At 45.8% G+C, this 12,442-nt stretch overlaps 1 protein-coding gene across 2 annotated transcripts in view; it reads right to left on the bottom strand.

Moving 5' to 3' along the window:
- Positions 1–3,716, bottom strand: part of MGAT4B (alpha-1,3-mannosyl-glycoprotein 4-beta-N-acetylglucosaminyltransferase B) — a 92,362-nt gene extending 88,646 nt beyond the window's left edge. The window contains exon 1 of one of the 2 annotated variants that reach the window (XM_074960349.1): positions 3,540–3,716. In XM_074960349.1, the coding sequence (XP_074816450.1) occupies positions 3,540–3,636 (97 nt within the window). In that variant the 5' untranslated portion in view covers positions 3,637–3,716. The remainder of the gene's footprint in view (positions 1–3,539) is intronic. The other variant, XM_074960348.1, reaches the window with a different exon arrangement.
- Between the last annotated feature and the right edge of the window lie 8,726 nt (positions 3,717–12,442).

Here is a 12,442-nt window from a genome sequence, read left to right as displayed (position 1 = left end):
ACAGTACTGTAGTGTATTTGCTTTTGTTTGTTTGTTTGTTTTGTCTCTCCTGCTGCCTGATTGTGTACTTCCGGTTCCAAATGAGGTGTGTGGTTGACTGGTCAGTTCATAACTCTGGTGTTCATAACTCTGAGGTTCCACTGTACTTTTATTTAAGTCTGTGTGGTCAGTTTGGCACCTTATCAAGGACTGGGAAGGAGAGAAAAAGCAGGCATCCTTTTAACATGCCACAACGCGTATTATCCTTAAATGAAAGGTTAGAATTCTATTTTTAAGGAAATAGTGCAGAAAACACCTGCTTCTTTAAACAGGGCAGCCACACTTCAGGAAACTCCAGTTACTAATTTGCCATTCTGCTCATACAGTGAGGTGTTTGAGGTTCTTTTAAAATAATGAACAATGTCTGTGTCCATCACAGGAAAGCAGTTTTCCAGAGCATTCCTGTACATATAAATATGGGGAAGTTACCCCAGGGTTTGGCATTTTTGACTGAAAGAACATAACAAAACAGGTCATGCATTTTTAGAGGGGAAATCTCAAAAGTAATATTCAGCCAATGACACAGATATAGACACGTCTGCCCTAAAATCATTCTCAACCATCTTGCTATCTGGAGCTCTGTAGGGAGGTGGCTATAATGGGATTTAAACCATGCTAGAAACATAGTTAGCAGAACCTTTTAGTTGATGAGTAATGCGGGAAAACCAAATAATGTTTCATAAAAAGCTAAAATCAATTTTACAACAATAAAAAAGAATCGTTGTTTAAATGGAGGATGAGAGGGAGCAGAGCAACCATTACATTAGACAGATGGGTAGTGCAGACTTAAGGACTTTTAGAAGAGCAAAATTTAGAAATGAGTAGAGTCACTAACTGAACGAAGGGCCAACTGAGTGTGGAAGGTGCATTACCCACTAGCTAACACAAACCAGAGACAGACAGCTGCAATCGAGAAGCAACTACAGTAATTTTTCACTAGCCAAGTAAAAAACAGGACTTTGAAACTGTGACTGACAGGCTGGGGAAAGGTGGCTATTACGTTGTTAGAAAAAAGTAAGGCCAAGCTTCACAGGAGAATCTCTCATATACATGTATATACGTGACCGCAGGCAGAGGGGGGTGCCTCTGGTAAATGGAATCTAATTTAAAAGCAGGGCCCTGTGTGCTCTTCAGAATTGTGCACCATCAGCTAAACTTTAATTTTTTAAGTTATATTTCTAGCCCTCATACTTAAGAAAATGTTCTACATTTGACTGGAGCTGTAAATCTACAATGTATTGCCTGACTGGATTTTAAAACAATCTGAAATATGTGTTCAAAGAGAAAGTGAATACGGTGTTAATTTTGAAACCTAGTGATGACAATGTAAGTGTCTAATGCTGTTAACTGTTTCACTGCTGATCATTTTAACCAACATTCAGCTAGTGAGCTTATCCCAAACTGCTTCCCGCACCTTTTCACATGCCAAAAGCTCCAGATGTCTCTTTTCCATTTCCAAAGTCTCCAGCTTTCCCCCCGCCCCCAATCATGTAAACAATACAGTTTCATGTTCTCAATGCAAATTTCAGCACACTTGAAAATTAAATATCTAAGGGAAGTGTAAAATAAATTTAATTTGATATCATATTATATAACACAGGGATTACTGTACTGGTTTTATTATTCATTTTCATATTTAATTCAATACAAAACTCCTTTTTAAAATGTTCGGCAGCTGCTGCAGTATCTACAGTCTGCAGCACTGGAGTGCTGTGGAACTCAAGGGCCTTGCCACAGAATATAGGTCACGCTTGCCACAGAGTACAGAGCGCCTTGGTAAAGATGTCTTCATTTGTTCGTCCATATCCTGACCAACAGGCACTTGCTTTACATCACTCTGCAAAGACTCCTCTCATCATATCAGCTCCACAGAGCTCTGCAACCACTTTCCTCAGCCAGCGAACTGTGGCCATGATGGGGAGCAGAGATGTTTGAACGAGGGGTGAGCCAGGACTGAAAAATACTTACATACTACAACGAAAAAGAAATCCCCAGACCGGCCAACCCACAGATGGGACACACTCAGAACGCAGCTACAGGAGAAATAAAGCAGCCCAGGATGATGACAAGGTAGCAAGGCAAAGGAAAATCCAGTCTCCAGCCAAGGCTACTCAGGAACGAGAGAATTAAGTACAGCCTATGATAACGGGTTCCCAGTGAGTTCAGGAAGCTATCAGTTTACCAGATTAAAAACTTGGCTGTACCAAGCATTAACTGCTGCTTGTCATTCAGTATGTGGGATCCAACCCCACACGGGAGCTTTTGCGACTCCAAATACCCGTCTTATCCTTACAGGTCCAGAGCACACATAAACAATGAGAAGTTCACAGTCGGGGAGAACAAGGGTCTAGTTCAGAGACTCATCACTAAGGTGGGGAGGAAAGGGAACCTAGAGCAGGGGTTCTCAACTTTTTTCTTTCCGAGGCCCCCCCCCAGCATGCTATTTCAAAACTCCATGGCCCCCCTGTGCCACAGCTGTTTTTCTGCATATAAAACCCAGGGCCCGTGTTGGAGAGCAGTAATCAGGGCAATTGCCCGGGGCCCCCACCACAGGGACCCCCGCAAAGCTAGGTTGCTCAGGCTTCAGCATCAGCCCCGGCTGGCGGGGCTCGGGGCCTCGGGCTTCAGCCCCATGCGGTGGGGCTTTGTCTTTCGGCCCTGGGCCCCAGCAAGCGTAATGCCGGCCCTGCTTGGCAGACCCCTCCCCCCCAAAAACCAGCTCGCAGCCCCTGGACCCCTGGTTGAGAACCACCAATCTAGGGTACCCAGTTTAAAAAGCTTGAATTATCATTGGTTGGGAAGCACTGGCCCGTGGGATGCACCTTTTAGAGCTCAACTCTGGGCTGTGGAATTGGTTGCAAACGGAGAATAAACTTCAGGCTGAATCCCTAGAGGAAGGCACCCTGGACTGCGTATGTACACAGCACTGTGTTCCAGGGGATGCACGGATACCCCTGAGGAGGGCGGAGAGGGAACTTCATATTCTGCAGCAGAAAGAAGAGGACAGGCAGAGCTAAACACAGAGGGGGGAAAGGAAGGCTGGCAGCTCCAGTGAGTGTCCAGGTCCCTCTCGCCTTTCAGCCTGCCCCATACCCCGAGTCCTGGGAGAGGGATCTAGGAGGCATACCCTGGGGGTAGGGAATACTCGACAGCCCCTTACTCCAGAGGAGGTGGTCAGGGGGACGGAAGAGATCCTTAGCCACCCCTTTCCTGCAGAAGAGGGCTTGCAAGGAGCTGGCTGCTTTAGGAGGAGGAGGAGTGGGGTGGGGGGGACGGAGACTTTGGGTGCCGGGCTGGAGGGGCAGGTCCCCAGGAGACTGGGGAGGATCCCCAGGCTGGGTGCCCAGAGAGTGGCGGGGAGAGGGCTCAGCTCCGGGTCAGGGTCTGCGAGGTGCAAGGCGAGGGGCGCCGCGGGAGGGACCCCTCCGGGAGACGGGGAGGGGTCGGTGCCTGGCGATGCCCGGCCGGGAGGCAGCCCGCGGGCTCCGGCCGCCCCTTACCTTTGTGCCCGCTGAAGGCCCCGTACCAGGAGAGCGAGAGCAGGGCGCAGAGGCAGCCGAGCAGCAGGGTGAGGAAGGTGCCATGGCGGAGCCTCATCTCCTCCTCCGCGGCGGCGGGGGAGGCCGCATGTCCCGGGCGCGGCGCGGCCTCAGCCTCCCGGGCCCCGGCCCCGGCGAGGAGCGGAGGGGGGGGCCGCCGCGGTGGGCGGGAGGGACTCGCCGCCGCCCGCTGCCCTCATGCACTGGCCGCGCCCGGCCGGGCCGCCCGCTCCAGCGGGATGGGGCTGCGGCTCGCGGTCCCCGGAGCAGGGAGGGGGCTGCCGCCGGGGAGGGGGAGGGGCGGGGATGGCACCGAGTTAAAGGAGCCGCGCACATGCGGCGGCCGGGCGGACGTGCAAGGGAGGTGGGGGGAAGGGGCAATGTGCGTGTGCAAGGGCGCCCCGCGCCTTGCCGTGAACAGGGGGCGGCGTGTTCACGTGTGCACGCGCAGGCAGGGCCTCGTGAGTGTGCCCGGGCGTGCCCGTGTCAACGGGGCCCTGGGCTTGTGCAAGCTGCTGGGCTCGTGCGTGCGGGGGCAAGCGTGTGCATGGTGTGTGTGTGTAAGTGTGCACGGAAATCCACGCGCAGATGTGTGTGTACGTGTTACTAAGACACAACAAACAGCAGGATGGTAACTTCTAACACTGCCCTACAAAAGGCTGGCAAAGCCTTTGCCCGTTGCGATACCGAATCACAGCAAGGCAGGTGAATGAATGAGGGCGGGCGACAGGCTTTGGGGACTTCACTGTCTGAATAATTAAAACAAGAATAATATTAAATACACAACGTCTTCTCCCATATGCAACCAGGAGCTTCCCTGCAATAATCCCATTTTGGGTATTTTCTCTCTCACTCTTACGATTAATTCTAAATATGATTCCTTGTATTAAATAATGAAACATTGGATAATACTGCTAACTCGTATTAATCGCCGTCCTGTTTGTTTTTCCTTCTGATGATTTATGTAATAGTGGTTTTTAAATAGCTGTATGAAATTAGATTCATTCTGCAATAGCCTTTTAACACTTTTAAATGTAAATATAAAAAGGAAAATTATGAAACACCCAAAACAATGAAAGCAAATACAGTCACAGCTAGCGGGTAAACAAACCATAAATCTAAACTGCAAGCATCTTAATTACTGCCTTAAATCACTTTATTGTGCCTCATTCTTCATCTTTATTAGTATATTCAGAATATCAATATTTTTACTTGGTGTCAGCTTTAACATCGATGTAGTTTTCAGCGCGTGAAGCTGCACAGATGCTGGGGATATTATATCCAAAAGTGTTTCCTTACTTTTCATTAGAGAACGCGAAGGCATACTCACTTTTGTGGCAACTAAAACGTGCTACATGTTGGGGGGAAAAACAGGATTATATCCTACAGATTTTTTCAGCCCCACTGTATAACGGAAAAGACTGAATCATCTACGTTAAATTGCCCTCTCAATTCATCTGTGAGAATATGTCCTTGACAGAGAAGCTTTCAGCCTGAGGGGGATTATTGTTCTTAAAAGTTTTGGGAAAACATTTTACGTGACAAAATTTAAAACGTCATTTTAGGAGTTGGAGAGGGAAATGTTTATAATACAAACACAGACATACATTTTAGCTGGAGTAGTGCCAGTAGCAGGCAGCACTATAATAGACAAAATACCGTATCACAGGTTTCAGAGTAGCAGCCCTGTTAGTCCGTATCCGCAAAAAGAAAAGGAGGACTTGTGGCACCTTAGAGACTAACCAATTTATTTCAGCTCTTGTCAACTGCTGGAAATGGCCCACCTTGATTACCACTACAAAAGGTGCCGCCCCCCCTCCCCCCTTGCTGGTAATAGCTCACCTTTCCTGATCACTCTGGTTACAGTGTGTATGGTAACACCATTGTTTCATGTTCTCTGTGTATATCATTAGTATACACTTGAGAGCCTCACAGTGGCTTGTACCTACTAGCAGAAGTCAAAGAAGATACATTAAAATAAAAAACACTGCATTAACATTGGTGGCATTCTGTGTTAATCTGAAAGAAGCAGCAGCACAAAAACCAGCTGGATTTTTCCTCCTCCTGATATTTCTAAAGTTTGATTGAAGACACAAAATGCAATGGAATGGACGTGATGTGTCCGGATGTCCTGCACTGGGCTCAGCCAAGCCAGCAGCGCCACCTGCTGTTTCCACCATGGCTTTGAGCACCGGAGGGAGAGAAGAGAGTGCGTAGTATTTGTGGAGTCACTATTCTATTTCGGAAACGGAAGTTAAGAGGTGGGCTTGCGCTACCTAACTATACTGGGTGCCTATGGCGTTATGGATGGGGTCTGAGGGCGAGAAAGAGAGAATGCCTGTGAGCTCTCTTGTATAGAGGCTGCTTTCAACTAAAACCTCATAATCAAACATTCCCAACCCTTAAGGGATTTGGAATCTAAATCCAGATCTAAAGGTGAGTTTTGCAGCTGATCCCCACCTCTGTAATGGGCCAAACCAAAACCCTGGATCCAGGCAGCCCCAAACTTTGTCAGAGAAAGGGGGTATCAAAATACAGATTTCAGATCTGAATTGTGTAGCTCTTTCTGGTCCTTCTTTAGATTTATATTCACAAAGCACTGGTGCTACACACACATTTGTCTCTAGTGGGATGAAGGAGAGGAAACGGAAATGGAAGAACAATGTGCAATAAAGGCAGCACAATATAGAAGGGTTCAATCCTGTCTTTTCCAACAGGTTTAGTTCTCAAGTCTAATGTTCTCATTTTGTAATGTTATTTTCCATCCCAGGAAACACTAAATATTCCAGAGAAGTAGGATTAAACCCTCTGTGTCATAACCTAATTTATCACCCCTCCCACCCACACAATATGTCACCCTTATCATCCAAAGCACATTTCTGAGTGCTTTCTCTAGCTGTCTCCATAGCTCATTGAACTTGGTATGAAATTGAAAATATGCTGAAGCAGTGCAGAACAAAACAGACTGTCATTGACAAAGGCCCTGCACACCAGAAATATCTTTTATTATAGAAAGACTAACTAAATCATTATAAATAAATATGCCAAGGATTTTAAAAGGCAGTTTGTGACAACAAAGTGGAGGGGATTAGATTGGCAGCCTCTGTTACAGAGCATGATGGAATATGCGCACTGATTCATGACATTCTGCACTGGATTATAGTTGTTCCATAACTGGAGTTGGAATTATGTCACAAGAGGCTGGAGCTCAGTCACGGCAATTCCCCCAAGGTACATGATATGGTCATGAAATGTTCATCATGGGAGCATTGCTACACTTGGACAGATTCTCAAAGACAATATTTGATTAACATTTTCTGAGATGGTGATGTACTGGTTTCCCCCCATATTTCCTTTCCCAACATTGACTTTTACCAAGATATTTCTGTGTAAATGGAGCTTTCCTATTTCTAAACTACTGCTTCCTCAATAGGTACTCTGTGATGTGCTTGTTTACACCGTGATATAACTACCGTTCCATAGTCCTTACTGAGGCCTTGTCTACTCTGCATTTCTAGCCAAACACCTTTGTGTAGACATGACTGAGGCAGTGTGTTTTGGACTGGTGCAGTTTACCCTAGTTCAAAATTTACCTGATTCCATTTGCAAATAGCATTGCATCAATGAAAATAACAGCTACACTAAAAGATTTGCACTAGTGGTTAAAAACCCAGTGTAGACAAGGCCTTAGTCACACAGTGGAGAAGCAGCAATGGAGTATGAAAGGTCTTCACACTTTAACTAATGGGTTTGTTTGTTGTTTGATATATATATACTATTTCCACTGATACTAGTGAGAGTTGCCTGTACATGTCAAGAGTAGATGAAACCCCTCTTTGCTTGTAAGAGCTAGTGATTATAGTGGCTGTTGGAATGCTGGTGAAACTGCTTTAACTATATCGATTTATAAACTGATATTGTTAAAGTGATACAGACCCCTATGGACACAGTTATACTGGTATAAAAGGTGCTTATATCGTAAGCTATGCCAATACTGTTTGGAGACAAGCCCTTGGATAGCAAGGATAATGAAGACACAATAGGAACATTCAGATGATTTAGTGCAGGGGTTCTCAAAGTGGGGGTGGGGACCCCTCAGGGGGTCGCAAGGTTATTACATGAGGGGTCGTGAGCAGTCAGCCTCCACCCCAAACCCCGCTTTGCCTCCAGCATTTATAATGCTGTTAAATATATAAAAAGGTGTTTTTAATTTATAAGGGGGTCACACTCAGAGGCTTGCTATGTGAAAGTACAAAAGTTTGAGAATCACTGATTTAGTGGGTTCTAAGAATATGTAAGTTTAATAAAATAACCATTCTATGGCAAGCCAGCAGGCCAGTTATTATATGTAGCCACTGAAGTCCCTGCAGGTATGCTTGGCAGAGTTTTATGAATATTTTAATATGCAAATATGTCCTGATCAATGTGGCTTTGCAGTGCACATTTGCTGTCATTTTAGCAAAGGCATTTAATCTTAGTTAAGGAAATGGCATCTAATGTCTACTGAGAGTAAATCAATGATGGATGAACATGGCAAAGGGAAGCTATTGCCTGGAAAAACAACATAATTTTTAAAGTACTTGAAACTAGAAGGTTATAACCGCAAGTTGTTTGCCAAGCTGTAGACCAATAGTAATCAGATTTTTAAATGATTTGGTCTGTTTTTGTCTGTTCATATAGTCAATTTTATTGTATTTAATTCAGCCAGGAGAGTTACACAAAGGATGAATCTGACCCATTTTCTTTACTGCCCACAAGCAAATTAACATAATGAAACTGATTTTGTTTGTTTGTAAACAAGGCTAAACAAAAGAAGACTGATCCTGAAAACCTTACTCACGCACAAAATTCTTACTTACCTGAGTCATTCCATTGACTTCATTAGTACTATTCTAGTGAATAAAGATTGCTCATGTAAGACAATTGAGACATTAACCCCTGAATTCTGTCATCTGTGTTGCAGATTCAAATCCAGCCCACATTGCCATTTAGTGAAATGTGCCTTACAGGAATGTGATAAGAGCTAATCTCATACCAAGTACCTACAGTTTTTGACTTGTTCTGTTCTGCGAGACAACAATGCCTTGCAGATACCTTCAACCTATCATGTGAAATCATAACTCAGCTGGTATAGCCAGCAACCACACACCAGCAGCAGCGTTTTCACCTTCAGAAAATAGTTGAAACCTTAAGCCACACCAGGTCCTGCCTCCTGTATTTAAATATACATGTTAAACCTGGTAAACGGGAAGCAGTAAATATGTTTAGCTAGGACCAACGGGGAAAACTTGATGGGAAGAAAGCAGGTAAGGTCTGCTCATGCACATGTCACTTGGGATTTTGTTGCCATCTGAGAGTTCAAGAAAAATTACTTAATACTATTTACAAAAAGAAAAGGAGTACTTGTGGCACCTTAGAGACTAACCAATTTATTTGAGCATAAGCTTTCGTGAGCTACAGCTCACTTCATCGGATGCATACTGTAGAAAGTATGCATCCAATGAAGTGAGCTGTAGCTCACGAAAGCTTATGCTCAAATAAATTGGGTAGTCTCTAAGGTGCCACAAGTACTCCTTTTCTTTTTGCGAATACAGACTAACACGGCTGTTACTCTGAAAGCTGTTAATACTATTTAGTGCATCATATCTAATTTGTTTATTTTTATTTTTGTAAAATTCACCTATTACCTGTTCTGTGGGTATATATACAAACATTAGAATAACATTAATAATTTACCAATAGACAAATTCATTAGGGTCTCACCCCAGGATACAGGTCTTTATAATTTCCATAATGACACTTTGCCCTCACAAAGGCCTGAACAACAAGGAGTCCTTGTGGCTCCTTAGAGACTAACAGATTTATTTGGGCATAAGCTTTCATGGGCTTTTTGTTTTTGCTGATACAGACTAACACTGTTACCACTCTGATAAAGGCCTGAATAAGTGGATGGGCTTTATACTATTATACAATGCAGGTCAACCACACTTAGCCTGTCAAAAAAACAGGGGGAGTAAAGCAGTGTTGCCAGCTCTTGCAATTGTATTATGAGTCTTGCAATATTTGGTGTTTTTCTTAAAGCCCCTTCCCCAAATGCTCCTGAAGTCATGTGATTATATGAGACAATCAGCTTTCATTTTTCTTAAAAGGAAGATTCTAACTCTCATGTATTAAGAGAAAAGCTTGAAAATATGAACTGCAAAGGCTCAAACTACTAAAGGCAAATAAAAATAATCATTTTTTTAAAAACAGCATGATTTTTAAGCCAGTCTCATGATTTTTGAACACTTGGGATTGGCAATACAGAATACATTTCAGAACCGAGCCCGCAACCAAAAACACCTTGTCAGCTCGGGTTGTCAGACGTCTGGTTTTCGACCGGAATGCCCTGTTTAAAAGGGACCCTGGTGTGCACTAACCAGGCTGCTAAAAGTCCAGTTGGTGGTGCAATGGGGCTAAGGCAGGCTCCCCACCCTGCCTGCCCTGGCTCCACGTGGCTCCTGGAAACAGCCGGCATGTCCGTCTCCTAGGTACAGGGGTAGCCACGGGGGCTCTGTGCACTGCCCTCACCCCAAGCACTAGCTCCGCAGCTCCAATTGTCCGGCAACACCCTGGCCCACCCCTTCACCTAGGAACCAGACATGCCGGCTGCTTCTGTGAGCTGCCTGAGGTAAGCGCCACCAGACTGGAGCCCGCACCCCGAATCCCCTCCCTCATCCCAACCCCCTGCCCCAACCCTGAGCCCCCCCCCGCACACAAACTCCCTCCCAGAGCCCGCAGCCCATACCCCCTCCTGAAGCCCAACCCCTTGTCCCAGCCCTGAGTCCCCTCCTGCACTCCGAACCACTCATTGATGACCCCACCCCAGAGCCCGCACCCCCAGCTGGAGCCCACCTCAACCCCTTGCCCCAGCCTGGTGAAAGTGAGTGAGGGTTGGGGACAGAGTGACAGAGGGATGGGGCATGGAGTGAGCGGCGGTGAGGCCTTGGGGCAGAGCAAGGGTGCTCGGTTTTGTGTGATTAGAAAGTTGGCAACCCTATTGTCAGCAGCCAAGAGACGTTCAAATCTAGAGGCTGTTATAAAGGCATCATACAAATTAGGGATGGAAAAGATCTATTACACCTAGAGATACATTTAAGCAGCAACTTATTGTGACCCTTCTGCCCGTCAGAGTTGGCAGCAACAAGGGCCGGGTTAAATATCTAGGGGATCCATTCCAATAACACAATGCAAACCGGCTTGAGCCTGCACCCAGTGACCTGGGACAAATATATACCACCCCCGCTGGGGGCCTCGAAGAGGCAATACTTCCCCTCTTGCAAGCACATAGTCTGAGTGTAGCAAAAAGCCTTTTAATAACAGAGAGAAACAATGTGGCATTATGTTGGGGAAACACCACCAACAGGATTCATAAAACAACCCATGAGCAAAAAAACCCACCCCAAGCAAATTGGGGCATGCCCCATTCCCTTTGGTTCTTGAGTCCAGCAACCCCAAATCACCCAAAGTCCCAAAAGTCCAATGACCCAAAAGTCTCTGTCCCTGATCAGGGCAGCCCCAGAGTTCGAAAGTTTATCTGCAGAGCTTTACCTCCCAACCTGGGTGGAGATGGGGCGGGGGTAAGAGGCACCTTACATGATCTGAAGTTGACCACCCCACAGCTCCGCGGCCCACAAGCAGCTCCCATTGTCCCACAAACTGCTCCACCAGCCGGTCCACAAACTGCTCCACGTCCCACCAGCAGCTCCTATCGTCCTACAAACTGCTCCACCAGCCTGTCCACAAGGCACTCCAGCCATCCCACAAACTGCTCCATAATATATTTTCAGGCTCCCCCACTACTTAACACAACACTCAGTGATTTCAGCTCTTTGGTGAATTCAGCTTGTAGTAGGGGAGCCTCAGTACTGGTGCACTATTAGCCCAAAGTGAGCTCAACAGCCTGTAACTAGACTTCTAATGAAATCAAAATTAGCTCTGATATTCCACAGTGGAGAGAGGAGGAAGTGCAATTAGCATGTAAGAACCTCACCAAGGGGCCCATGCCACCAAGTATTAATACTTGTCCCCAGCCTCTCTCAATTCACAGAGTTTTGGAACCCATGACCCTTGCCTAGCGAGTGCTACTTAGTTGATGGTGAGTCCCTCCATCATAACAAAAGGCCAAGTACAGTTCCAAGCACAGTTCCCATAATCAGGGTAATAACAATTTATTCTTCCTGCCCCAATAACAGAGACACTGGGGATCCCACAGCAGCCAAAGTGACCATTTGGGCAGCTATGGCCTCATTTTAGGCGGGGTGGGTGTGCCTATGCAAATGAGATTGGCCCCTGAAGTTCTTTTCCACAACTTGCCACACCTCACCACCAGATGTCAGGGTGGAGCTCATCCTGACCCTGCTTACATCATATCCAGAAAAAGAAAAGGAGTACTTGTGGCACCTTAGCAACTAACCAATTTATTAGTCTCTAAGGTGCCACAAGTACTCCTTTTCTTTTTGTGAATACAAATTAATACGGCTGTTACTCTGAAACCTATCATATCCAGAGTGTAACTTCCTCAAACCTCAGAGGCTTTTGGGTCCCTCCCTGGTTTTGCTTTGGCCCATCCCCCATTCCAGTGCAGGGCTGTTCCAGCCAGTTTCTTTGCTGTTGTATAACTTTCTCAAGATAAGTGACCTCACTTCCTGTTTATTTTGCATGTCGGTGTGCTTGAGACGCAAGTTCCATAGCCTGTTTTGCCACTGTATAAAGGTTCTTGCCACATTTGAATTCTTTAATTTCAGGAGATGGCCACAAGTAACATTTCCTAAAGAACACACTTTGGTGTATATGTAAAAAAAAAAAATTCTATTTCTCACTCC

This window comes from Natator depressus, chromosome 8 (assembly GCF_965152275.1).
Source record: "Natator depressus isolate rNatDep1 chromosome 8, rNatDep2.hap1, whole genome shotgun sequence".
In the NCBI taxonomy this organism is placed as follows: Eukaryota; Metazoa; Chordata; order Testudines; family Cheloniidae; genus Natator; species Natator depressus.
Note: the sequence above shows the minus strand (reverse complement) of the source record. Positions and strands in the feature narration are given on the sequence as shown.